Here is a 27,033-nt window from a genome sequence, read left to right as displayed (position 1 = left end):
TTGGGACTCTACAGTTTATAAAGCACACTGCGTTCAAGCCAGCATCACAGACTCACTTCGGAATGCATCTTTTTTTAACATTTATATTCAGTACTCCATTTATAGACGTTCTCACGGAAAATTATAAAACATTATAAACCATTACTTTTTCCCCCCCTCCCACTTTGAAATAGTTCATCTTTTGCTAACAACTACAAGCTGTGAATCTTAAGGAAATGGCGAGAGATTGTGCCAGGTTTGAAGGCATGGCTACAACGCAATGCTAGCGCTGTACAGGCACAGTCGGGTTTTCAGGGCTTGGTTCCTCATCGGTATGGGAGAGAGAAGACACCTGCATAAAAGAGGCTTTGTAAGAAGCCTTAATGCAAACCTTCGGGAGTATTTTCTGACTAAATCTTCCCAACTGTCACTGTCACAGGCTTCTTGATGCCCGAGTGGGGAGCTGATTGACAAGTAAAATGTACCGTGTAAGTGGCGGATGAAGAATTAGAAATTGAGACAGACAGAGACAGGGGAGCAGGCATGTGCTCGTGGGCGTCCTGTCTCGGCTGAGGTTTGGGAGCTGAGAGGGCTCTGGCAGGTGTTGCAGGGTTGTGTGGAGAAGGGCATCTCAGTGGGAAGAGCAGCTTGTGCATCCTCTAGTGCACATGAAACCTGGGACAGCTTTCTCAGCTTAGTTCTTTGCCTGTCAGACTCCTAAGCATCCTTCCAGTCCAGGCCATAAGCCTCCTGCCACTGGGAAGCCCTTGACTGCACTTGTGCTATGCTGTGGCTATCTGCCTAGTTGCCATTCTCAGCCACGGCAAGGTCTGCAGTGTGTGTTCTGTGAGTGCCTGAACCCCAGCGTAGACCTGAAGGGTGTGCAAACAGCACACACAAAGCTGATGTCATCCATGTTCCTGCCTTTTAGTCTTGACTCTGACTGAGAGTGTGGGTAGGTCAACAGGAAGATTTCTTTGTGGTTTTGTTTTGCCGCTGCGGAGAGCTCCTGTTTTGCTGCGTGGACCATCCCCATCTCCTTGGCAACGGAGAGCGTCGCTTTCCTCCTGCTGCCTGTGCAGAGTGTTTAATTTTGGGGGAGCTTCCTTCTCAATTCAGAATTAACAGCTGCTATGCCAGCCCTCACAGAGAGTGAGTGAGTCCTGAACCTGTGCCCTTGGCTTCCACGGCTCTTAGTTTCCTTTCCGGATAAATCGGCAACCTGTAATACTGAGTTTCAGGGTACTGGAGAAATGGCTCAGCCATTAAGAGCACTGGCTCCCTTCAGGAGACCCTAAGTTCTTTGTGAGTACTCATACACGGTGCTTCCTAGCCATCTATAACTTCAGTCCCAGGGGAACCTGACACTGTCTTTTGGACACCACCGGTACCAGGCATACATAGGACAGACGTATATACATTACATGTAGGCAAAACACCCATACACATTAAAAAAAAATTTAAGTTTCATTCAGGGTGGTGGAGGGCTATTCTTTCCATTTTTTATGAAGTGATTGTTCTTTTCTTTGACTGATTTGGTGACAGGGTCTTGGCTGGCCTGGAGCTCGCTAAGCAGACTTTACCTCAGATTACCTTGAGAATGGTGATGAGAGCATTGCTTCCTATACTTGCCTCTTTTTTAGAAGTGTGCTTGAAGGTTCAGGAAAACGTGTTGTGGTCCTGATCACTGTGAACATTCTCTATTCGGGTTTCTCTTAAGGTCTCCTCCTGGGGCTGGTGAGATGGCTCAGTGGTTAAGAGTGCCAATTGCTCTTCCAAAGGTTCAGAGTTCAAATCCCAGCAACCACATGGTGGTCCACAACCATCCGTAACAAAATCTGATGCCCTCTTCTGGAGTGTCCGAAGACAGCTACAGTGTACTTACATATAATAAATAAATAAATAAATAAATAAATATCTCCTCCCTTCCCATTAAACATGTATCTAACAGTGTCTGTCTGTTCATCAGATCTCCATTCAGCTTGCCCTTTGGTTCTGTTCTTAACTCTCTGAGGCAGGATCTTACTTGGGTAGCCTAGGTTGGCCCTAGACTCTGGGCATTCTTCCTGCCTCACATTCCTGAGTACTGGGATGACAGACCTAAGATCCATGCCTGGTATGTTCTTAGAACTCATTCAGTGACTGCTGAAAACCACACACCTTGAAACTGGCTTCCTTGTACTCGCTGCCAGCCAGGGTCAGAATCCAGGGAGGGTGTTGTTCATAGTGCAGGCAACCGATGCTGTCCTGAAGCCCATCAAAGCTGGGGTGACAGGTGCCCCTTGAGTGTTTTGGCTGTTCTCCTAGGTCTTTGATTGCAATCGATGAGGTCCTATATTTTGGATTTGAGGCCCAGATGGGGATGACAGAAAGAATACCTTTTTATTTTTACAAGATAAAGCACTTTCCGTCTGGTTCCTCCCTGTGTCTCAGGCTGCCTCTGCCTCTGCAGGATGCAAACACGCCCTCCACTGACCCAGATTTGGGGGATTGTTCGAAGCCATTAACTGCCAGTGGGTCATACTAGAATCGGATTTAGTCCACTTTTGTTTATGAAAAGGGAAATTTGGGGTTTCCACAGCATCTTAAGTGAGGCAGTGACAAGCAGATCTAAAGTGTGGTGGGGTGGTGAGGGGAGGGTAGAAAATCCTACCCGCCACACTGGGTAGTGAGGGGATTCTCTCTGGAAGGACAATTTGTCAAGCCTAAGGCTGTGTCTAGGCTTGTCCCTCATCCCCATGTCAGGATGCAGCTGTGGTATTTTGGGGTGGTTTGGTCTAGGGGACTGGAGAACACAGCACTGGGCTCCACTCCAGCAGCAGCCAGCCCTGCTTCTCACAGCCAGCCTGGGTGGGACCAGGTGTCCAAAGCAGACTGGCAGCCGTGTCACAGTGGCTTTCTGTTCCGAGTGCCAGGCAGAGGGGCCTCTCGTCAGCACCCTGCTCACGTCCCCACTAGGCTGAGGGCCTGGCCTAGAAGGAGGCTCCACCACTGTGGGAGCCTGGACACATTTGCTAGACTTTTGTTGGGGGAGGTCAAAGGTGCAAGGGAACTTGGGGGCCACCGAGCGCCTTGTCACCTTTGTGGGTATCCTGTGGCCATCCATGGCTGTCAGAGATGTGTCTGGGGATATGGATTACTGTCGTAGTTCATTTGGGTTGAAAGAGCAGGTATTCATTTAAGTGCATTTGGAACAACTAAGGAATTGAAATTGACTTGTTTGGTTGTAAATTTTATGCACGCATACAATTCAAGTTTTTCCAAATTGCATAACCAACTGCAGAGCGATCTCAGTGTAAAGTACACTCTGGATTTCAAAGATCCTTGAAAAAGAATGTAAAATGACTCGATAATAATTTTTATCTCGAGGTTTGTTTTTTAATGGCTATATTTAGATACACTGGGTTAAAAGTATCATATAAATACTTTCGCTTTTATTTACCTGTTTAAAGCTGGCTTCTGGAAAATTTGGAATTACTGTGTATCTCAAGTTACCTGTTAGCAGCGGGGCTGACCTGTGAGCCTGCTCTCCTGTGAGTTAGCTCTTGCTGGAAAGTGATGGCTGGGCCTTTAAGGGAACTGGTTAGTGGCACTTGAGAATTTTCCCCACTGACTTGGTTTTTAGGAGACACCTGGTGTTTTAAGAGGAACCACTTTTTAAAAGTCTGTTTATAAAGTATTGTTGTTTTATTATTGGTTCTTTGATACGGTGTCTTGCTGTGTAGCCCAGGCAGACCTGAAACTCATGGCAGTCCTCATACCTCACCCGTGTGAGCGCTGAAATAGGCGTGTGTGTCATCTGTCCTCCCTCCCTCCCCATGCCATAAAACACTTTTTTTCATTGCATAAATAACGCTTTTCTTAAGGGAAATTAGGAAGTAGTGATTAACTGAGGCGACGCCCCAGTTTTGAAAGACCGTTTTCCTAACAGCACTTGCTAATGATATTTTGTTAGTGTGAAGCTTCCCAGAGACTTTACCTCAGATTACCTTGAGGACAGTGAAGAGAGCTTTGCTTCCTATACTTACCTCTGTTTGAGAAGAGTGCTTGAGGGTTCAGAGGCCTGGACAAGGTGACAGGAAAGCCCAGGGCTCAGAAGGGGACGCAGACAGTTGTCAAGGATGGTCTTATTCTCCCAGGGTAGCCTCATGCTGGGGCCCGCCCAGGCAGGGCGCTGCCTGACAGGATGGGCGTGCTGGCCAAAGAGAACCCCGTTTCCCAGATGCCCTGTTTGCACATGTGCTGGGAGGGCTTTGTGTCTTGCTACCTGAGAGTTGTGTTTGAGATGACAGCCGTGGTTGGCAAGGTGACGTGTGAGCCCAGGTACTAGACAGTCCCCGCTGTCAAGCGTCCCACCTCATGGTTCTCAGATGGTTGTGAGGTGTTGTGAGATGAGCCCACTGGGTAGTCTCATCTTTCAAATGCCAGTGGGAAGCCTGCTGTGCTGCCCCTTCGTGCAGCAGAGAAAGCTGCATCTTAGGACACACTTTCAGAGGCTGGAAGCTTCACTGCCGTGCACCCAGTCCTTTCCTTGTCTTCCGTAAAACTGGATTTAGGTCAGAGTCTCTCACTGATTGGCCACTGATCTCTGGAGATCACTTGTTGTTGCCCCCTGCCCCTGTTGCCCCTGCCACACGCACACGCAAAGGTAATATCCTCCCTGCCATGCCCCACTTCTTCACATGGGTACTAGGGATGCAGGCTCAGGCTCACATGCTTGTACAGTAGGCACTTTACCCACTGAGACATCTATCTCCCCAGCCCCCAATTGGATTTTTCTCTTCCAATTTGTGAGAAGCAGTTTTAAGCTGGAAGACGCCCTGCCCTGTCGCAGACCCTCTGGGTCCCTTTGTTTGCGTGGAAAGGGTCTCTAGTTGCAGGTGGGCAAAGAGTCGGCGGGAATGACAGACAGATGCACACACTGCCCTGCCCAGGAGCCAGAACAGAGCTGAAAGACCCACAGGTACCAGGCTGTGACTGATGGGCATGTATGTCCTGCCTTCTTTTGGAGGACTCCTCTGAGGGTCAGGAGGCAGCTGTCCCCAAGGCCACCTGACTGACTGAGTAGCTATTCTCCTCTTAGCAAAGTCACTCACTGTGAACAAAATAAAATCTCCTGTATTAAAATATGCCCCACAGCCTCATCTTGCCCTCAGATCCGCAGTTCTTGTTAATGCTCGGTGGCATCTCCATTTTTTTATTCCCTATTTTATTTTAACAGCACCAGCTCTATGAACAGAAAACAATTCAGAGGAGCTTTTAAAAACAAGTTTAATCCCGGCATGCCATTTGTCTCCCCCCAAGCTTCTGCATATGCAGCCATCGTTTCTATTTGATGGGCAGGACAGGACGGTTACACTCTGTCGAGTGGCTTATCCTATCCTCTAGGGTCTTTACAGTTGTCGTGTCGTGGCTGCACACTTATCCAGTGACTTTATTAGCTGTTACTTACCCAGAGGCTTTTTACTCTTCTGCTCCTAATGGTGTCTTTCTCTCTCTGTCTGTAGGAAGTTCTCCAGCAGCTGATCGTAATGAATTTGCCCAATGTCTTGATGATTGGCAAAGACCCGCTGTCTGGTGAGTGTATGAGCCCCACCCCCACCTCCTGTAGCGCCTGGGCAGTGCCATCCGTTTGGACAGCTGTTAGCCACAGCTCTGGATACCAGCTTGGAGGCGGCGCAGGGAAACACGCGGTGGTTTTGGTACCATTTTAAAGAGTGGTTTGTCATCCGGAGGCTATAAGCCAAGTATGCATTTCCCTCTCCAGCCTCAGATGTGCCTGCAGAGACAGAGATGGCCTGTGCTTTGTCCCATCAGAGAGGGCTGGGCTGACTTTGGGAGTGGAAGCTGTGATGGGCTTTGCAGGCACGATTTCTCTGTAACCATGGTATCGGACTCCACTGTGATGCGTGTGCGTGTGCGCCTAGATTGGGAAGTAAGCACATTTAGGGGAGCCAGTGTGTCCCCTCAGGGACCCTGTGATGTTTGTGTGTGTTCCGTGAGTGGTCCCGTGGTCCCCTATGTGGTTCCATGTCCCTCACTGGACTTAGAGCACCTGGCCAGCAAGGGCTCTTGGACACTGCGTAAGTCTGTAAAATGGCAAAGTCCTCCTGCCACCTTCTGGGTGTCACAGATAATTCCCAGGTGACCCAGGTGGTGTGGCCGCCCTTATGTATTGTCACACTGCTCTTTGTGCTGCCTCCATTTGTTCATTCTTTGGATCCTCAGAGTAGTTGAGGGGCTCAGACAAACAAGGCAACCACACCTGCAGGGTGGGCTGAGGCCAAGGGTCCTTTTACGGAAGGAGCCTAACTCTGTGAGCTGCTCCTTGGCCTCAACAGCCTGGGGTCTAGCTGTCCTTTTTTCCTGATTGGGACAGTACCTAAGTTGTCTTACAACTGGAGGAAAGGTATGACCCAGTGACCAGCCTAGGACGGGACTTTTAAAAGAGCCATTCAATTCACTCCATGGCATGACCTTAGGAGTGTTAGCAGCAGCTTCCTGGTACAGTAGAAGTAGGCAGGACATTCTTTCTGGGCTCTAGTTGGTACTGTGCCCACCTTTTTTTGTTTTGTTTTGTTTTTGTATTGTACACCAAAAAAAGAAATGTACTTGACCCTGGCCCGTGAGTATCTGTCACCAGCATGACGTGGTGGCCCTTCCTTGTCCACCAGGTTGCTTGGTGGTCCCTGCCTGTGAGGACCCTCCCCATTCCACCTCATTACATCAGCAGCAGGAAGGAGACTTTGGTCCTCCAAACTCCAGCTCTGGCTTCGTCCAGCCACTTCTGGGCTCTAGGGAAGGTTGGGACCTTAAAGACGTGTATGGTGACCCTGGGGAAGCGGGTTGCCTCTCTGAGAACTGTGTTGTCTTCCAGGTCGATGCGGGGCTGGTGTTAGCCAGGAGACAGATGACGGCTTGTAAGGTAGCTGTGCCAGCAAGGGCCGCCGTTCTGTCTGCTTTGAGGGCAGAGGAGGAGCTAGAGAAGGCTTGCTCCTGTGCCAGCCTTTGAATACATTTTAAAGTGTGGAAATGACAGTGTGCTTTGGGTGTGCCGGTGTCATTCCCATTTATAGGTGAGGAATTTAGTTATGCACACGCCCTTGTCGCTAGGCTGATGAGCAGAGCAGCTGATTGGCAGCTCGGGCTCCCTGGGGCCTGAGTTCTGCCTGTGTCACACACCCTGCCTCAGCAGTTGCCAGCATTTGACCTTTGTGGACCACAGAGTTGGTTAGATCATGGCGCTGAGGCAAAAGCCAGTGGTGAGTGGATCAACACATTCTCCTTGCCCTGCTCAGCCACTCCCCTATCTTTCTGCTGGCCCCAAATCTGGAATGCCTTTTTCCCCCCTCCTCTTCCTCCAGGCCCCTCGCTACTACCAGAGACAGATTGTCCCAATCAGGGAAAGCAGTCCAGGTGACACCAGACCAGAATACCTGGAAGTAGATTATTATTATTATTATTATTTTTTTTTTTTTTGGGTTTTGGAGACAGGGTTTCTCTATATAGCCCTGGCTGTCCTGGAACTCACTTTGTAGACCAGGCTGGCCTTGAACTCAGAAATCCTCCTGCCTCTGCCTCCCAAGTGCTGGGATTAAAGGTGTGCGCCACCACGCCCGGCTAAGTAGATTCTTTTTACACCTATTTACTGAGCCATCTTGTTAGCCTAATCCACCTTTATTTGCATAATGTTAAATCTCCTCCTTTTTGAGTGTATAGTTTATGTCATGGCTTTTTCTCACACATCTACAGAATTGTGTAACTACCCCCTTAGTCCATCCTCAGAACATCAGGGGAAGCTGCCTTTTAGTGTTTGCCAGCAGGTGAGGTGAGTGGTCCCAAGGCCTCCCTGCAATACATAACCAGTGCACGCTCTGGTCCAGTTCCTGAAGACAGGTGATGCGGTGAGACAGTGAACGTCAGATACTAAAGCAAAGAATGGCACCCACACCTAAGGTCGGCTGCCTAGGCAGACTGACCGACATGCTAGACAGTGGCCTCAGCAGGCTGCCTTTGAGGGCAGCGGTCACCTCCCCACGGTGCACGGATAGGCAAGTTTGACAGGGGCTCTCAAGGGGCTCTGGGAGTCAGGGAGGATGGCAGGAGACATCTGCCAACAAGAAAATGCAAACACAAATCCCAGAGGCAGAGGGACATATTTATGGAATCGAATTTTCAGTTTAAAGTTTGAAAAAAAGAAATAGATGTTGTGAAGCATTTTGTGGTTCCTTTTACACAAAGAACAGAGTTAGCATTTAAAAGGAACCGTGGCTGCGTGGAGTAGAGAGACTTCCTCTTTACACTCCTTCTGTCTCCTGCGTCTAATGAGGGGCACACCTGAGCTTTTTTTGGCAGATGGCTCACACCACACAGTTAATCATAGCATGCTGACGTTTGACATTCATTAGGTTTGTGCTGTTAGCACATGTACCGCAATGGAACAAGGTCTCTGATCCCAAAACAGTACGAATTCACTGTGACACACCCTCCTGGCGCCACCAACTGCTCTTCTCTTGTTTGCCACACTCTTCTTAGTGCAGCCCTCTTGGCCTCCTTGTCCTATGTATCCTGTCCTGTCTTCCCTTCTCCCCTAGCTCCTTTGAGCAAACAGTCTATCTTATACCCCAGTGCCTCCATCAGAGCCTGGCATTAGTGCTACAGCCTGTGTGCAGGAGGCCTGCTCCCCTCCCTCCATATGCTACGCCTTTAAGCCCAGCTTCCTACAGCTGTTTAACCAGGGACTTGGAGACATAAAAAAAGGTCATCCGGGTGAGGTTCAATCCCTGCTCAGTAACAGCTGTGTCTTCCTTAGGCCAGAGATGACCCACAGAGAGAGCCGCACCATCTTGCCAGCTGCATAGCCATCAAGCCCATTTGTTTGGTTTACTGGTGAGACTGTTCTGCAGGAGCCTCGTGAGGAGCAAGGGCTCACATCAGCTCTAACTGTAAAACGAGGTAGAGCAGTGTGTACAGCACTTGCGGTCTCTCAGCTGCCAGGCCTGTCACTGTGCCACACACACAAAAAGACTACATTTGTCTGACAAGAAGCCAGAGTGTTAGCAAATTAATTTCTGCAGTGCATCATAGAACAGTCTGGAAGAGAGCTTGGTTTTTTTTCTTCCAAGGCCTGTATCCAAGTGCAGTAGTTATTTACAGACTTATAAACTGCTGATCTCATCTACATTGGCTAAACTGGAAGGGAAGGGGCCATAGAAGTACAGAGGCATGGAGGACAGTAAACATGTTTAAATCCATACATTATGCAGACATCATGGTTTTGGGGTATTTGGCCGTAGGTCCTGGGCAGTACTGGCCGCCACCATTGCTCTGCTCATTCTAAATACCAGTTCAGATTCCTGGGGTCAGTGGAGGTTACCACCCCATGTGTGTACTTTGCAGGGACCTGTCTGTGAGAATAGCTGGAGTTCTTGGGGCTAGCTGTTAGTGGGGTTGGTTGTTGGTCCCAAGCGCTCCTTTTATGACACTTGAGCATAGGTCTCGAGGGGCAGATGTAGCATTTGCTCAGAGTAGTCGGTGCATAGCCGTCCTCTTCGACCACAAGCGAGACCCTGGCATGTCTGCTGTTCTGGTTGAAGGAGCCACAGGCCTGCTTTCTGGCCCCTTCCAAGGAGACACAAATGCCCTTGCATATTTTTTTTTCCATCCTAGCAGGCTGCCCCTTGGCTGGAGCCTTGCAGAAGGAGCTCAGCCCAAACCTGTTACCCAGCACTTGCTGTTCAGATGGTCACTATGTGGGTCCAGTGAGCCAGGAGCCACCGAGAAGTCCCCAGTGTACAGAGGAGAAGGCATGATGGAGGCCATCCCCTCGTGCTTCTCTGTGCAGAGGGAATGATTCATTTTACGCGGCAGGAGGAGAGCCGTGGTATTTGGGCAGGGGTTTGATGAGCCCTTAGCAGAGAAGGCAAGTCATGCTTGCTTCCTGTCACAGAACTAGAACTTGAGATGATCGCCTCTTACAGGGGAACGGCCTAATCATGCTGTTGGGATGCTGACACACATAATTCAGTCCTTTGGGACCTTGAAGCATATGTTGGAGCAAAACTACCCACATTGGGGCCACAGAGCTGAGGTCATGGTGTGCCTCAGTGGACAAAATTCGGACCTCCCATTAGGTTCCTCCTGTTAGATCTCTTCATTCTTCTTCTGTGGGACCAGGCCTTCAACACACGGGCCTTTGGGGGGCATTCTCCATCCAGACTGTAGAGGTGCAGAGGGCTGTCAAGGTGGGAGGAGCTCGGGGTTGGAGATGTGCAGGATCCAGCCTACTGGGAGGACTGCTTCAAGGCGGCCATGTCTCCTTACCCAGAAGTTATGGATCCATGGAAGCCTCCCTCATGCAGCCCACGCGGAACAGCCCTGCACAGCTAACTGGGGTGGGTACCAGGGTGGGCGTGCTCGTTCTATAGGCCACGTCCTGTAACCCTGCAGGGGTACAGGCTCTGCCTGTCACCATCCACCTTGTTGATAGCTAGATTGCTCCCCTCAGAACTGAAAGGGTCCTCCCCTTTCCTCCCCGGCTGACCCCCTGCAGTCCTACAGTGGGGTGGATGGGGTGACAAGGCTGCTGAGAGTCTCCATGTGGCTGCTGAGCCACTCTTGTGCCCTTTCTCCAGCCTGCCTATGCCTTTGTCTCATTATTCAGGCCTGTATTCTAATCCTGTTTCTTTCTTTATTTACTACATTTACTCTGTGTGTGTGTGTGTGTGTGTGTGTGTGTGTGTGTGTGTGTGTGTGTGGTGAGTGTGTGTACACCACAGTGTAAATAAGATCCTATGACGACCCTCAGTAGCCTGTTCTCTCTTTTCCATCATGGTGGGGGTGGGGGTGGGGGTGGGGGTCAGTCTCAAGTTGTTAGGCTTGGTGACAGGCACTTTTACCAACAAGCATCTTGTTGACTATAAATTGGAAAAACCTTTAGTTCTTTGAAGAGAGAGAAAAATGTAAGCGCTAATGGTTAATATTTGTTAACTTGATTCGATTGGGATCCACGTGTGTTTCTGAGGACATTTTCAGATCGAGTCTGGGACTGAATTAAAAAGAGGAAAAGGAAGAAGCCAGCGAGTACTACCATTGACCTCTCTGCTTCCTGACTGCAGATGCAGCATGGGCAGCCACCTCACGCATGTTACCACAGCTTCCCACCATGATGAGACTATTCCTTCAGACCACGACCTGCATGCCTCTTTTGTAAAGTTGCTTTCTCTAAGTACTTTGTCACTGCACTGAGAAAAACAGCAAATACAGTCAGTTTGTAAAACCCCCATTCTTACCAGGATTTTGATCTCTCGTTTGATTCTTGAGAATAGTACCTCAGAAACGCACCTTGATGTTCTGATGCTGAGGGACATGTTAGCTTGCTCCTGGCTTCCCTGCTGCTTGCTAGTGTGTCCCTTTTGCCAGGCCACAGTGCTGACTTGGTGGCCTGGACACTACAAGTCCATGCCATGCCTCCTAGGAACAGATAGAGCTTGCTTCCCAGCACACTCTTGGGCCAGCGCAGCAGTCCAGGGCCAGCCCTCTGGCCAGCAGGGCCTGCTAGGAAACCAGGCTTTGTTTAGTAAACTTCCTGGAGTGGTCGAGTTCAGAGAGAGCCTCAGCCACCAGCACCATGGCCGCTAGCAGTTCTGCTCTCTGTGGCTTCGACCGGCCGAGTCGGAGGAAGAGGGTGAAGGAGGAGATGTTATTTGTCAAAGGTCTTTGTCTTTCCCACTGATGTCTGGGCCTGGGGTTCTCCATCTGGTTCTGGGAGGTTCCTTGACTGTGTTCCTTCTGCATGGCCCTCATCTCTCCTGGGCAAACTGTGTTTCTCTCTCTTATTTGCTTGGTGAATTTTCTATCAAGTTTGCAGCCCAGGCTGGTAGAGACAGGCTAGGGTGGTAAGGGTGTCCTGAGGGCTTGTGGTTTCAAATTGGGGACAGCTGTCTTCTGTCCTTTGTGGTGGTGCCAGGGCACTCAGAGGCATAGGACAGACTTGATATGAAGGCAGAGAGACACTAGGATGGATGGGGCAGCTGGTCAGGTGCACTTAGGGTATCCCTGTACCACTTCAAACAGCAGTGTGGCTGTATGCCTACCAGTGTATAGTTGATAATGTTTGTTGAAGGACCAAATGAAAAATAGGGGATTGCATGGTCACATGTGTGCCTGGTGGGTGTCATGTGTGATCGCATTCTGAGGCTGAGAAAGCCGACACACACATACACACCCTGCCCCAGAATGTGAGGCTGCTTCCTATGTCTCGAGTGGAGTGTGGATGGTGGAGGTTGCCCCGTGCTCCCACACTTGAGCAGTTCTGTGCATGGTTGCATGGCAGTGCCTAAGGCTATTCTATCTAAATAATAAAATAATAATAAATCACTGCCTTTGGGTTAGACAGAGCTTCCAGGAAGGCCCCAGAGCTAGGCCTCTTGGGTGAGCCTCTAGATGTACATGGGGGATTATTGATACCATGTTCATGTTCAAAATGCTGTTTTTAAAAGTGGGACAGCCCTGTAATCATGCTTATGAAATGACCGGTTTTTAACTACAAAACCAGGGAACGCAGCGTTAGTGGGCCACCCTAGCATGTAAACCCAGAGGCGAGCAGAATGTAGAATTACTAAGAAAGACATCTATCTGTGGAAAGCAAAACTGCTATCTTAGAGATCTCCTACAGCAGTTAGCGTCAGTCAGTCAGTTAGTCAACAAACGTGGAAAAGCACTTGCATAGTGAGTCCTGGGGTATCAGAGAGGAGGTAGGTGGAGGATAACTGTGGGCTCAGGAGCAGATCTTAGCTCTCTGACTCAGCCTCTTCCTCCTCCTCCTCCTTTGTAAGATGGAGATGATAACGCTGTTCTTTCAGGACTGTTTTGGGGTTAACATAAATGGTAGCCATAGCACTTGATTCTGAGGTACAGTGGCAGTGCCCATTGATGCAGAGGCAGCAGATCTCTGCATGCTCAGGCCAGTACTCTATCTGTATACTTACTGTGTGAGTGTAAGGCTGACACACCCACCCAAACCCCCACCTTCACCCCCACAAGCCTGGGATTTACAGGTCCTCAGCCTGCTGAGTTAACAAGACAAGGTTGAACTGCCCTGTTCTTTGACCCTGTCTCCAGGTCCCCACTGCTTCTTTCCTGCCTTCATCTAGGATGAGTGTACAGCTAGGACAGGAAGGACTCCTTTAGAAAAGGATGCTAGCCTTGCCTGCTCCTCAGCAATCTCTTACAGGTGACGGGGTCCATTCAGGTTCTGACTCTCAACACAAGAGGCCAGCTCTAAGCATTCCAGTGGCTTCAGCCAAAGGGAACCAAGGAGGGAGGCTGGAAGACACCCAAAGATACCAGCATTATGCAAGACCAGTTCTGTATGTATGCTGGTACCAGGCTGTAGACTTGTGCTCAGGACTCTAAGGTGTGATTCCTTACTGTCTGTGTGGGCTTCGGGGACAGTCCAGAGTCTTTCCTCTGCCCTAGCCCAGCTCCACGCTATAACTGCCCCGCCACTTTCCATCCCACACCTCACTGTGTGTAGAATTGTGTTGTGTCTGGCCAGCAGATCACAGCCTGGGTTCTAGCCTGGAAAGGCATTTTGGAAACCTGGAAGAGAAGAGGGGCTAGGCGGCGAGAGAAAGAAATGTAGCTAAGACAGGCATTTTGATCAAAGCTCAATTTTACTTGTTTTGGCACTCAGTTATGAAGGAAGGGGGAGGGGACCCGATTCCCGCCAAAATTGGATGCTTTCTCCTGCACTGGAGCTAGGTGCTGTATGCATCATTCGGTTTTGTGTGTGTGTTCATTGGCCAGCTCATCTGCTGCTTTCCATGGTGACTCTATAAGGCTGTAGACAGGCTGTAAACAGGCTAGTAGGGTTTCCTTAGACTCTGCCACTGACTCAGACTGTCCAGGATACTACAAGACAACGTGAGTGTTTTGACTTCACTACTTGGGGTTGCTTGTGAGTCATCTGGCCTAGAAAATGACATTGTTTCGTCCCTAGCACCATCTCTCTGAAACCCAGCTCCAGTAGGCTTAACCACAAAGCTTTTACAGTTTGAGAAGTATCGCGCTTTCCTACCCCCGTACCTTTGCACATGCTGCTCCCGGTGCCGGGAAGCCTTGCTTGACGCTACAAACCAAGTCCTGTTTCTAGGGTGTGTGTGTGTGTGTGTGTGTTTTGCCTGTGTGCATGTCTGTATCACATGTGTGCAGTGCACATGTAGGCCAGAAGACTGTCAGATCCCCTAGAACTGGAATTACAGGCAATAGTTAGATGCCATGTGGGTGCTGGGAACCAAACCTGGGTCCTATAGAAGAGCAGCCAGTGCTTATAGCCACTGAGACATCTCTCGAGTCTCTCAGCTCTTTTAAATGTTTGGCTTATTTGTTTATGTCCACATCTGTCTGCATTTAGAGCACTTGCTGACCTTTATTCTTCAAGTGTTCAGTAGGTGCTTGGCAGGTGCTGACTAAGTTACCCAGCCTTGCATGCCTGCTGCCTGCTGCCTGCTGCCTGCTGCCTGCTGCCTGCTGCCTGCTGCCTGCTGCCTGCTGCCTGCTGCCTGCTGCCTGCTGCCGGCTGCCTGCTGCCTGCTGCCTGCTGCCTGCTGCCTGCTGCCTGCTGCCNCTGCCTGCTGCCTGCTGCCTGCTGCCTGCTGCCTGCTGCCTGCTGCCTGCTGCCTGCTGCCTGCTGCCTGCTGCCTGCTGCCTGCTGCCTGCTGCAGGGACCCAAGAGAGTCAGTCCTGCTGTGTTCCCTGAAACTAGTCAAACCTGTAGCCTGGGGACTTAGGAAAAAATTTCTTTCTTTACTAGTGAAATCTTAGAAGAAATAGGCACCCCCTTTCCACAAGGAGCAGGGTGGTGTGGCCTTGGGTCTTTCCTTCTGGGCTCCCGTGAGTGGAACCTGTCAGGTGAAAGCGTAGCCTGCAAGTGTCAGTGGACACATGAGCCACAGGTGTGGTGCAGCAGGCTAAGACTCTGCTTAGCTCTAGGGGAGTTATTTCCATTGTTTCTCTTAAGAAATTTCTTTTCTAAGTTCAATTCTCTTGCCTTTGTTCCTCATTATTTATATATATCTTTATTTTTCGAACAGTGCTCTAATTTCACATTTTTGTCCTAAACTTTTCTGTTACACTTTTGTTAATTGTCTCTGTGTGTACATGCATGTGATGAATGGGTCCCCACATGAGTGTGGAGGTATAAGGTAAGGAGTCACTCCTTCAAACTCTGTGGGTCCCATGGGTCAAAATTAGGTCATCAGACTTGGCGGCAGGTGTCATTACCTGACCATGTCTTGGTTTGAAACATATCTTTCTGTGTATCCCAAGCTGGCCTTGAACTCATCCTGCCTCAGTCTCTCCAGTGCTGATACAGAGCTGTGTGCCACCACACCCAGCTCTTCGTTAGCTCTCCCTTAGTTAGGATGACTTCTTGGGTGCATAAATGGCTCAGGGTGGCACTTGGGTGCTGGCAGGGTGCCAGGGTCACCCTTGTTCTTACATTGATGTCATTGGATTTTGTTGTTGTTTAGTTTTAATTGTTATGTGTGTGGGTGTATTGCTGGCATATATGTCTGTGCATTGCCTACGTGCTTAGTGCCTGTGGATGCCAGAAGGCATTGGATCCCTGGAAACTGGAGCTGCAGACAGTTGCGGTATGAAGGCTGGGAATCAGACCTGGGTCCTATGGAAGCACAGCAGTGCTCTTGGCTGCCAAGCCATCTCTCCAGCCCCTTCTGTATCGTTTTGAACCTCACATCTGTGCAGGTTCTAAACCCCTTTCTTGCCTTCCGACTGCTAGCTTTCATCAGGCCTGTCCAGCACTCATTGACACTTTGATACGTTTTTAACTGACAGACAATTGCATACTGGATGCACTGTGACGTGTTGATACATTTATAGTGTGTACTGATCAACCTAAGTTACCCGTTGCTCCTGCACTGATCCCTGGTGAGAACACCCAAGCCCTCCTCCGTACAAGCTCTTGGGCATGTATGGTACCATGCTGAGCTGTAACTGCCCTCCGTGTGGTAGGACACAGTGTTTACTCCCACTCTCTGGGGACTGTCCCCTCAAGCCCACCTCTCATTATTTTAGTCTCTTATTCTAATGGGTCACTGGAATTGTCTCAGTTATTCTGAAGGCTGCTATAATTAGATCCTTTGGCCCTTGACTGAAGAGTAACGATTTTCTTCACGAGCTCAGACCCTAGAGGCATTTTCTTCCCTTATCTCAGATCCAGTAAGAAGGGCAGATAAGCATGGAAGCAGGGGTTGTGTATATCTCACTGCAGTGCCGGCTAGGAGCCAGTACTTTACGTCTGCTCAAGGGTACATGAGGGCCACCTGCCTGCTAGTGATCTGTGACTGGGGAAAGAGGTGGATGCTGACTGGCAACGCCCCATAGTTCTTTTGGCCTGACTTGAGGCTGTTAGCATTTAATGTAGGAGCTTCCTTTTCTTCGATTAAAATCAACCTGGAAGGCTTGATTCCCGCCGCCCACCTCCCCCCCCCCCCCCCCCCCCCCCCCCCCCCAGTGTGGTCATACGTAGATCCTAGCCTCTGGCCAAGTAGAAGGCTGTAGTGTATCCACACCGCAGGGCCTCATCTTCTGGTGTGTCACTGAGGACAAGGAAATAGCCTCGGGCCCCACCGTGAGCTTGGGAGGTGCTATGAGTCTAGGGGAGTGAGTTCCCAGCTAGCTCCCTGTTCTAGAGCTTGACAGCCATGCTAGAACAAGGAGTTGAGTTCAGCAGAGTCTTGGCCAGGAATAGCAGGATCTCACAGGTTACTGCCCACATCTCTTCACCTGTATCCCGGTTCTTGGGTGTGGTTTGGGTTTTGTATTTGTCCAGTATATTACTTACTTCTCTCTCTCTCTCTCTCTCTCTCTCTCTCTCTTTCTTTCTTTCTTTCTTTTTTTCTTTATAAAATGCCAGACAGAAGCAACTTAAGGGAAGATGAATGTATGTGGCTCGTGAGCTAAGAGGGTTGGTCCATCATGGTGAGGAAAGATGTGGGGTTTGTGGAGGGAGTGTAGGGCTCCTTACATCACCACATGTCCTGCTTCTGTCAGGACAGAGTGGGGGATGCTAGCATTCAGCCAGGCTCCTTCCCTTTCTCCTTTTTCTTCAGTCCAGGACCCCAACCCACAGCATGATACATCCATGTGAGCGCTGGTCTTCCCTCCACAGTTAAGTCTCCGGCATTGCCCTCAAAGACGCCTACAGAGGTGTCCTAAGAGTTTCCAAGTCCAGTCAAGTTGACAGTGAAGATTAATACCAATACCACAAGTGTCTCCTGTTGATACCTGGGGCCATTTTGAAACAGTATGGTAGAGTCAGAAGTCTATCGAGAAAGTGGTGTTATGTTTTGGAGTACACCTTTCTTTCCCTGTTGTATGACAGGATGTGTTGAAAGGGCAGAAACAGTAGTGTTGGTTTTTTGTTTGTTTTAACAAACCACAATGGGAACCCTGTTCACGACCCAGGCCAGCTGCTCCCATCTTACAGAAGTAGGAACTGATGCTGGAGACAGAGTCCGGCTTTCCCCAGTCACCCCATCGTGGAGCGACCAAGCCAAGTTGAGAGCCCAGGTTCTCGGGTACTGGTTAGGGGACTGAGACACTCAGCCTCAAGCGCAGAGACAGATAACTTTGAATGAAGTTTGGTTTGGGGCCCATCCTAGTGGCAAAATTAAGACAGTGACCAGGTATATTGATAAAGGGTCGGAACGTGGAAACTGTTAAATGGTGCACAGAACAGAATGGAAAAGCCTGTCTTCAGGACAGTGTGGCCACATGGCAGGTGTAATAGTATTTGTCCTGAAAAAGTGTGTAAGGCCTTATTCATAGAGAATTAACCACTAAGATGCTCTTTGCAGCATTTTGTATTAAAATACTGAAAGCTGAAAAGCAGCTGGTGGTTGTTTGCATTTTTTTTAGATTTATTTATTTATTTCCATAATTTTTTATTGGGTATTTATTTCAGTTACATTTCCAACGCTATCCTAAAAGTCCCCCACCCACTATTTATTTATTTTATGTCTGTGAATAAAATACTGTAGCTGACTTCAGACACACCAGCAGAGGGCATCGGATCCCATTACAGATGGTTATGAGCTAGGAATTGAACTCAGGGCCTCTGGAAGAGTAGTCAGTGCCCTTAACCACTGAGCCATCTCTCCAGCCCCTGTCTGAGCTTTTGTGCAAAGTGATTTGGTAACCATAAAGAAAAATGTGTATCCAAGTGCATGATTGTAATGCCACAACTTGGGATGCTGAAAGGGGGGATCACAAGGACCAGGCCAGCCGGGGCTGCATCGGAAGCCTTTGTCTCAGGAAACAAAAGGTGCCAGATATGTTTCCTGTGGTTTACATTAGAACACTCCAGTCTGACAGGAGCCTCACAAGCAGAAGAGCAAGGAGACACACAAGTGTTGGCAGCGTGAAGCTGAACACATGTGGTTCGCACACTGTCCTGCCTCTCTTCCTGGCAGAGCTGTAGACAGTTGTCCCCTACTGGACTTTGCTTACAGCACACGCTGAAAGTGTCTGCTGATGGAGAGGCCCATCAGTTATTATAGAGAGAGATTTATGAAGTACGTGAGTGGTAAAGGCTTCAAATGGTTCTGCACAAAGTTCTCATGAGGTAAAAAGATAAATGAACTTCTACATAATGTGCGCATGTAAGTAGCTACTGGTTTGTTGTTGTTGTGGTGGTGGCGCTGTTTTGTTTTGGTCTTTATCTGATTTTCCCCCCCTCCTCAAAGCAAAATATACATCTCTCGGAACTTACTTACGCAGTTGTATTTGATTAAGTCTGTTGCTGTTTTGGCACAGGGAAGAGCATGGAGGAGATTAAGAAGGTCCTGCTGCTGGTGCTGGGCTGTGCTGTTCAGGTAGGGCTGTGCAGTGGTTAGGGAGGGTTCTGGGTGGCCAGTCCATCATCATTACAGGAGTTCCTAGGAGGCAGTGTGACAGCTGTTTGTAGTTCCTTGGGCCAGGATACCATACTGTGTCCTCCCTATAGCATGTAGGCTAGAGCTCAGGCACTTATTTTTGTAAATAAGCTTCATTGAGCTACTGTCCACTTCTTTGCGATTGTCACTGCGTGCTTTCCAGCTACAGTGGCAGGGTTGAGGAGCTGTGACAGTTCTCAGAACTGACGGCCCTTAGAGGGCAGATAATGTAAAACTGTCAGGATATAGTAGGGCGTAGTGACACACGCCTGTAATCCTAGCACTTGACGTTAGGGTAGGAGTATTATAAATTTTATGATAATCTAGACTACAGAGACCTTGTCTCAAAAAAACCCCAAAAAACAAAGGCTGGTGCCAGGCTCAGTAACAGACTGCTTGGGTAGTATGTATAAAGCCCTGGGTTCTATCCCCAGTGCCACCAAGCAGAAACGATTGCCCTCTGGAGTGTGCCTGTCCTCGCCTTGAGTCACGTGTGCCCCTCTTTGCTTGTGAAGAAATGCTTAAGTGGGATCAAACCTGGGCTTCTGTAGCCTGGCTCCTGTAGGTGGCCAGAAGAGCTGTGTGCAAAGTCTCGCTCTGAGGACAGTCCTAGGACCCCAGGCTGCGTGCCGTGGGTGTGGTTGGTACCGGGGTTTCCTGCACCTGGATAAGGGCTCCCATTGATTCATATCCCTCACAGTGTGAGAGGAAGGAGGAGTTCATTGAGAGAATCAAACAGCTGGACATCGAGACCCAGGCCGGCATTGTGGCTCATATCCAGGAGGTAGGTGTGGGGGCAGGCGGGTGGGCGTGGCCGTGGGCGTCAGAGCTGCAGCAAGAAGCAGCATCTCCATGGTGGGAACGTTTGAGGACTACATCGCTATGAATGATTTTGTTAATTATCGGTTTCCTGACACCACAGACGCATTGATTCTGTTTGGAAAGGTAGCTCACCACCAGCAAACTAAAATAAAATAGAGGTTTGAAAAACACGCACACCACACACACTTCAATCAAGTCATCTTCTGCCTGCTTCTTCTTACCTTATATGGACGCAGACTATTTTTAAGAGCTGTCAAGTGGTTTAGGCTCAGGGTTTGATTTATAAGCCCTGAAAATGTATCCTGGCAAATGTCATCCTCTCTGAACAGTTGATCTTTATAGAGAGTCTCTGCTGCTGTCAGCGACACACAGGGAAACAAGCTGCCACCGAGAGAGATGTCAAAACCAGCCCGTCCTGAGAAAGCACTCCTCAGGAGGCCTCTACACTGTCACACGGCCTTGGGGAAGGACAAGCCAGTCCTTCCTGCCCCTCTGCCTGAGGTTGACCGAACCGAAATGGCATCAGCTGGAAACGTGGCTCCCTTGTGGGGCAGATGTCCAGCCAGGATGGACCTTTCTTTCTTAGTGCTGGGTGCCTCGTTAGGGCTCATAACTCACTGTAATAAGGCCAAGGAGATAGGAGCGTGCGAGACCTGCTGTACGGTTAGAAGAGGCACCACACACAGGGCTTTCATGGTAGCTGCTGGTGACACGGCTGTAGCTGGATGGAGAGTTTCAAGCCAGCATTTGATTTGAAGTAGGCTGTAGATATCATTTGTTGCATTTAGAGGCCCAGCAAAGCTGATGCTCAAGGAAGTTGGCATTGAGTAAATAATTCTGACCATGACTGTGTGCCTCTTTGGGCTGAAGAAGCAGTCTGCCTTTTAATTTCCTTGTGGGTGTTGTGTTTTGCAAATGTGTATGTCTAGGGGTCATTGAGATTTGTCAGCTCTCTGCCACTCACTGTCCTTTCTGTGTAGATAGCGGGATATTAGAAAAATAAAAATAAAAAGGAATATACAACCAAAGAGGCCTGTGTGATTATCAAACTCAACAGCTGGCATAGGGCTTTGCTGGGTATCTCGTCAAAGTCCACTTGCCCAGGATCTGTGTGGAGCTGCCTGTTAGAATCAAGGGAGATAAAGAATGAGCCTATAGTTAGAAACTCAGCAGGTGACCATGTGCCACTGGCTTGGGTACCCTGAAGCTACCCACAATTGGCCTTGAGACTCAGGGTCCCCCCAGCCCTAGCATAGATCAGCCCGGGACCTGGCCCTCAGAACTTAGCTTCAGGGTACCATGGGATAAGATTTATCCCAATTCAGACGTCTGAGTGCTTCCCCAGTGGGCCTCTCTCTTTTCTTGGTGTCCCCTTTGAGACTTGTGTGGTAAACTGATTCTCTTCCAGCCATGAGAGGATGGCAGCTCAGCAGATCTCAGCTCTCTGTACAGGACAGTGGTAAAGCCAGGCTGCCCTCTGTGGTCTGTGGGAATGAGACTCAGGCCCCCAAATCACCTTAGACTGTAAATAACTCCCCCGAAGAAAGCCAAGATTGCTATGTGTGCACTATCCTGAACTAAGAGGCTTAACATTTTGTTGGGTTTGCATTAGATTTTATTTTAAGGAATAAGGTAAGGTCTAGTCCTCATCCTCCCACTGAGAGGCCTACCTTCCGTAGGTTGTAAGTCATTGCAGCTTAGGGCATCCCAGTGACTGTGTCATCCGAGGGAAGGAGAGGTGGCTTGTATTCATGGCTTCTAATCTGACTTATGGAGGAGCCCTTCTGCTAGCCATGGGAAACTTATCAATGAGGGCCTAGTGATGTCTGGGAAGGAGGTTGCTGTCTTGGTATGGGAATGAGGTGTAGAGTGGGCTCTGGCCTCTGCCTGGGTCACATGCTACATGGCCCTGTGCATTCAGGAATACCAGGGCCAAGCACAGCAGCAGCCTCTGCAATACAGGCCATATTCCTACAGGTGACCCACAACCAGGAGAATGTGTTTGACCTGCAGTGGCTGGATTTGCCAGATGTGGCCCCAGAGGAGCTGGAGGCCCTCTCCAGAAACATGGTGTTCCACCTCCGCAGACTCATCGACGAGCGTGACGAGTGTACCGAGGTTCGCCTGTGGGGCAGCTGTAGCCGGCAGGATGGGTCCCCGAGGTGGCTGCGCCTCCAGCTCTTCTCTCTCTCGGGTCTGAATGCCTCCCGACCTGTTGGTCAGGATTGTTTGGGTGGGACATTTGTACTTCACCTGGGTATAGCCCTGCCTCGAATGGTCTTTGAGGAGATGCCCACAGGAAGACAGAGACTGACAGGGTGCCTAGCATGTGTGGGGGCTGCTTCCACTCACCTTTTGTCACACTAACTAATACCTCCTTCTGAAAACACGTAACATTGTGTCCCTCCTGGTTCTCAGTCTCTTGTCTCAGTGGTTCTTCACCTAGCCAGGGTCTAGACCCTGTGCCAGTCCAGGGGACACTGGTGAACTTGTGTGTTTCCCGTCTTATCCCTGTCTCATGCAGCTGATCGTGGACCTGACTCAAGAGAGGGACTACCTCCAGGCACAGCACCCTCCCAGCCCCGGCAAGTTCTCCAGCCCAGACTCCACCCCAAGCCCCACCAGCAGCCTGTCCAGTGAAGACAAGCAGCACCTAGCCGTGGAGCTGGCTGACACCAAGGCCAGGCTGCGGCGTGTCAGGCAGGAGCTGTGAGTCTTCCTGCCTTTCCCGCTTCTTTGTGGATTGGACCAAATACCGTCTTCTCGTGTCGTTTGCTTGCACGTGGGGTGGTGTGGGGTGGCTAGCTCTGCTGACATGCGGCTGGGAGGGCTGCTCTGAGCTCCTTGTGGCCGAAGGCTCATCACCAGCCCTCTGCAGGCCCGCACTTGTAGGGAGGGCTTTCTGATGCTCAGGCTCCAGCCAGACCGTCTATTGAAGCAGGGTGCTGTGCTGTGCTGTGCTGTGCTGTGCTATGCTGTGCTGTGCTGTGCTGTGCTGTGCTGTGCAGGCTCAGTATAGGGCAGAGTGTTTTCTTGGCTCACTTGGGTCTTCTTTCCTGTTTCTTGAATTTTACTTGTCCATCTGAGGAGTTGCTCAACCCTGGTTCTCCACATCTGGTCTCACAGAGTCATCTGTGAACTCACAGAGCTGTGGCTACACTCTCTGTCTGTCTTGTACACTTAGGGACAACAGGTGATGATGAGACCCAGTTTAAGCCTTTGAGCTGGGAGATGGCTTAGTGGATACAGAACTTGCAGAGTTTGGAACCCCCAACACCCACATAATAGCACATCTGTAGCCCTGCACTGGGAGACTGAGATAGAAGGATCCCCAGGGCTTGCTGGCCTAACTGAAAGAGCAAGTTCCTCCTTCAGTGAGAAACCCTGCCTCAAGAAAAGTAATATGGAGGGCATAAAGAAGAACATGGACCATCAAATGTCTAGGTTATACGTGCACACACCCCGGTTATCACACACACACACACACACACACACACACGCACAAGGGTCCGGAACATTTTCACAGGCTCCCAGAAGCCTGTGTGCCCTCCTTTCTCCTCTGTGGTCCTAGAAGTAAGTAGCAGCCTGTTCCCAGAGCCTGCCAAGGAGCATCCTCCCCCTCACAATCTCCTAATCACCCGTGCAGGGAGGAGAAGACGGAGCAGCTTGCAGACACCAGGCACGAGGTGGATCAGCTGGTCCTGGAGCTCCAGAAGGCCAAGCAAGATGTGAGTACAAGGCTGCACGTCCAGGGGCTGAGTCTGCGCTTCCCCAGTAACTGGCCCCAGGGGATCAGGAATGTTACATGGAACTGGTCCACCAAAGCTGTGCAGAGTTGTTGTCGGGAGAGCATCCTCAGGGTGCCAACCATGTTTCTTAGTGTGGGGAGGCATGGACGTGTCACTCCTGAGCTACCAGGAGACCCCACACACTGTAGAAATTGACCCTTTCTTCCTCCTCAAATGGGTGCCTTAATCTGGGTTTCCACCTTCTCCACTCTGACAGAATATTCAGCTTGCAGCTGATGCCCGGTCAGCCCGTGCCTATCGGGATGAGCTGGACTCGCTGAGGGAAAAGGCGAACCGTGTGGAGAGGCTGGAGATGGATCTGGTACGGTGCAAAGAGAAGCTACACGACGTGGACTTCTACAAGGCTCGCATGGAGGTAATTGTCCACCCCTCAAGATGGAGGTGGCCAGGCAGGCTTCCATACACCGCTGCTGGACTCAGCCTCCGAAGCATGCGTCCTTGGAGGATCTGAGGGGAGGGAGATCCATACTGAAGCAGCTGCTTCCTTTAGCCCTCCTGGGTCTCCCTCTGGCCCTTCTCGTGTCTCCAGATGTCTGATGCACCAGGGGGAGTAGAGGTGGCTGATAAAGGGCAGTGATGCTTCTTAGAGTTTGTCTTTCTCCTACTTCATGTCTATCTGAGGGTTTCTACTGCTGTGATAAGCACCATGACCAAAAGAAACTTTGGGAGGAAAGGGTTTATTTCATACTGCAGCTTGTAGTTCATGGTTGACAGAACCTAGATGCAGGAGCTGATGGAGAGGCTGTGGAAGATACTCCTTCCTGGCTTGCTCAGCTCAGGCATAACACCACCTACAATGGGGCCCAACCCTCCCATATCAATCTCTAAGAAAATGCACTCTGGCCTTGCCTTCTTGCCAGTCATTCAGAGGTATTTTCTCACTTGAGAGTCTGTCTTCCCAAATGACTCTAGCTTGGAGGTGTGCCTGGCATGGAATGAGAACTGTGTGTTTGTGTTTGTGTGTGTGTGTGTCTTTCTGGTTTCTGTGGTTATATAGCTGTTTGCCAGGCTGCTTCCCACCTCACTATAGCGATGCTGTGACATCAGATGTGTGCCATCACATCAGGCTTTCACAAATTTTTTGAAAGATTAACCTTATATATATGTACATATGTGTACAGTGGTGTGTATGTTGGCAGGGACTATGTGCATGTGTGTGCAGATGCCCACAGAGGCTGAGGTTAAAGGTGGTTGTGATCTGCTCAATACATAGGTGCTGGGAACTAAACGTGGTTCCTCTGCAAAAGCATAAGCAGTGTTAACCACTGAGCTACCTCTCCACCCCCTTGCGTCTAGTTTTGTTTTGTTTTGTTATTTGTTTGTTTGTTTTCAAGGCAGGGTTTCTCTGTATAGCCTTGGCCGTCCTGGAACTCAACTCTGTAGATCAGGCTGGCCTTGAACTCAAAAATCTGCCTGCCTCTGCCTCCCAAGTGCTGGGATTAAAGATGTACGCCACCACTGCCTGGCTGAGTCTAGTTTTTGATGTGGATTCTAGGGATTCAACTCGAGTTGTCAGCCTTATATAGCAAATGGTTTTATGCCCCAGGCTATCTGTCTCTCTGTCTCTGTATATGTGTGTGTGTGTGTGTGTTCTTTTTTTGAGATTGGGTTTTGCTTTTCTGCCCACTCTGGCCTTGAATTCCTGGGCTTCAGTATCTTTCCTCGGCCTTCTTAGTGCTTGGGCTATAGGTACACGCCACCAAGCCCAGCTCAAGACTTAACATTAAATCCTGTGTAGATTACTGGTCAAGCCAGGTGAACAAATCAAGGGCAGAGCCAGGGGAGGTCACTGATGCCCTGATGGTGCTCTGCGATGTCTTTGCAAATGAAGAGCCCCTTTGCTGGCTGAAGGAAGGTCTGTGAATCTTGCCCCCTCCCCTCTTTGGGTAGTGACACTAAGTGACTGCTTGGAACATGTGAACTGCCAAAGACTAGAGTTTAGCACTCACCAAGGGCACTTATTTGCTGTAAGAAACCCCAGTGTTTCTTCCTGGTTGCCTGGTAGCTTCTGGGGTGACTGAGCACAGGTGTAGGCACCCTGTCCTCCCTGCTGTGGGACTTGGCTCTCCTGCTGCCACACTCACCCTCCGGCTGTAGCCATGGCTGATGAGATGAGCTCTAGAGGATACGGCTGGACAGTGTTTCTCAGGGCACTCGGCGGTATCCCCATGAGGAATGTGAGTGGCTGGGTGACTCACTTAGCTCCCTGCTAAAAAGACATCTTGCATTCTGGGCAAGGAGCTGGAGCCGGGAGCCCAGGGACCCCTTTTGTCTTGGGAACAGCTTCATGGCTGACTTAGGAAGTGTGAGGTCGAGCCTGAAGAAGGGCTGCAGGTGGAGAGAGTGCACTGGTTGGGCTTTGAGGCTTATTCAGATGTCACTGCTGGAGCCTTAGGCGTGGTCTGGTAGAGTTTCAAAAGCTGCTGCCTCAGCAGGTGCCCCTGAAGTTGGACCTCGAAAGGTACCCAGACAGGGTCAGGAGTACAGTGTGATGGCCAGGGCTCACCCCAGTACTCTGCTTCCCAGAGGTGGGTGGGTCCCTAGATCCAGACTTCATGTTCACTCCAAGATTGTCCCAACCTTCTCCCTCCACGCAGATAAGCTACTGTGCTAGGAACTGCTGCTGCTGCTGAGATGATGATGATGATGGTGATGGTGGTGATATAGTAGATGTAGTAGGAGTCATGTTCTCTGAACAAGGAATATCTCAGCTTTGAAAAAGGTTTGCAGGGTGACTCCTTTCCCACCTATCATGTCAACATCTGACTCAGTTCAGGACAGCAACACATTTTATAATACTAGTTTCATAGTAGGTTATCATGAAGTAAGTAGTTCTTTGGGTTTCTTCTTCATTCTGCTAATAGTAAGAAAGGATATATTTGTCTACATGAGACCTTTCAGAGCAGGAGATGATAACATGCATGGTTTGCAGACACTGGGGTCAGAGCTGCCCGATAAATTGGGCCTGAGAGGAGAAGCAGGAGTATGGCCGCAGGACCTGGGTAATGTACCTGGATGTTTCTCCTTGTATTAAAGAATTCCCAACAGCCGTGTGGGCTGCCCCTGGAGACTATGTAGAACAGTTATGACACCTTTGCCCTCTCCACACTTGGAACACTTTGGTGTGGCATGGGATTGACTTTGCCGCTGTGGTGATGTTGACGGAGCAGTGTGGAGACCATCATGGGAGTGGCAGGGCCTTTTAAAAGTTCCCTGTCCGCTGAAAAGCAGGTGAGCAAGACTACAGTTAGGACGTGATATCCACGTGTTCGGCAGGAACCCCACAGGAGGGCCCCTACCTCAGATCATAGCGTGGGACCAGGAATGCTTTCCTGGAGAGGCCACTGTGAGAAAGAGGAGCCTGATGGCAGGGAGCAGCTACAGGCTGGGGGTACCGTGCAGAGGAGGAATCACATGCTGGGAAGCTGGGGAAAGCAGCCAACATGGGAGTCAGTGGGGCGAGG

At 49.9% G+C, this 27,033-nt stretch overlaps 1 protein-coding gene across 2 annotated transcripts in view; it reads left to right on the top strand.

The window, feature by feature from the left end:
- Ccdc88c (coiled-coil domain containing 88C) overlaps nt 1–27,033 on the top strand; it is a 121,754-nt gene that overhangs the window by 41,140 nt on the left and 53,581 nt on the right. For both annotated transcript variants that reach the window (XM_021178770.2, XM_029484730.1), the window contains exons 4-10: nt 5,487–5,556; nt 18,820–18,878; nt 19,639–19,722; nt 21,738–21,878; nt 22,285–22,469; nt 23,407–23,488; nt 23,766–23,924. In XM_021178770.2, the coding sequence (XP_021034429.1) occupies nt 5,487–5,556; nt 18,820–18,878; nt 19,639–19,722; nt 21,738–21,878; nt 22,285–22,469; nt 23,407–23,488; nt 23,766–23,924 (780 nt within the window). The remainder of the gene's footprint in view (nt 1–5,486; nt 5,557–18,819; nt 18,879–19,638; nt 19,723–21,737; nt 21,879–22,284; nt 22,470–23,406; nt 23,489–23,765; nt 23,925–27,033) is intronic.

The sequence above is a fragment of the Mus caroli genome, chromosome 12 (assembly GCF_900094665.2).
Source record: "Mus caroli chromosome 12, CAROLI_EIJ_v1.1, whole genome shotgun sequence".
Lineage (NCBI taxonomy): Eukaryota > Metazoa > Chordata > Mammalia > Rodentia > Muridae > Mus > Mus caroli.
The sequence above is the reverse complement of the archived record's forward strand: the minus strand, read 5'-3'. Positions and strand labels throughout refer to the sequence as shown.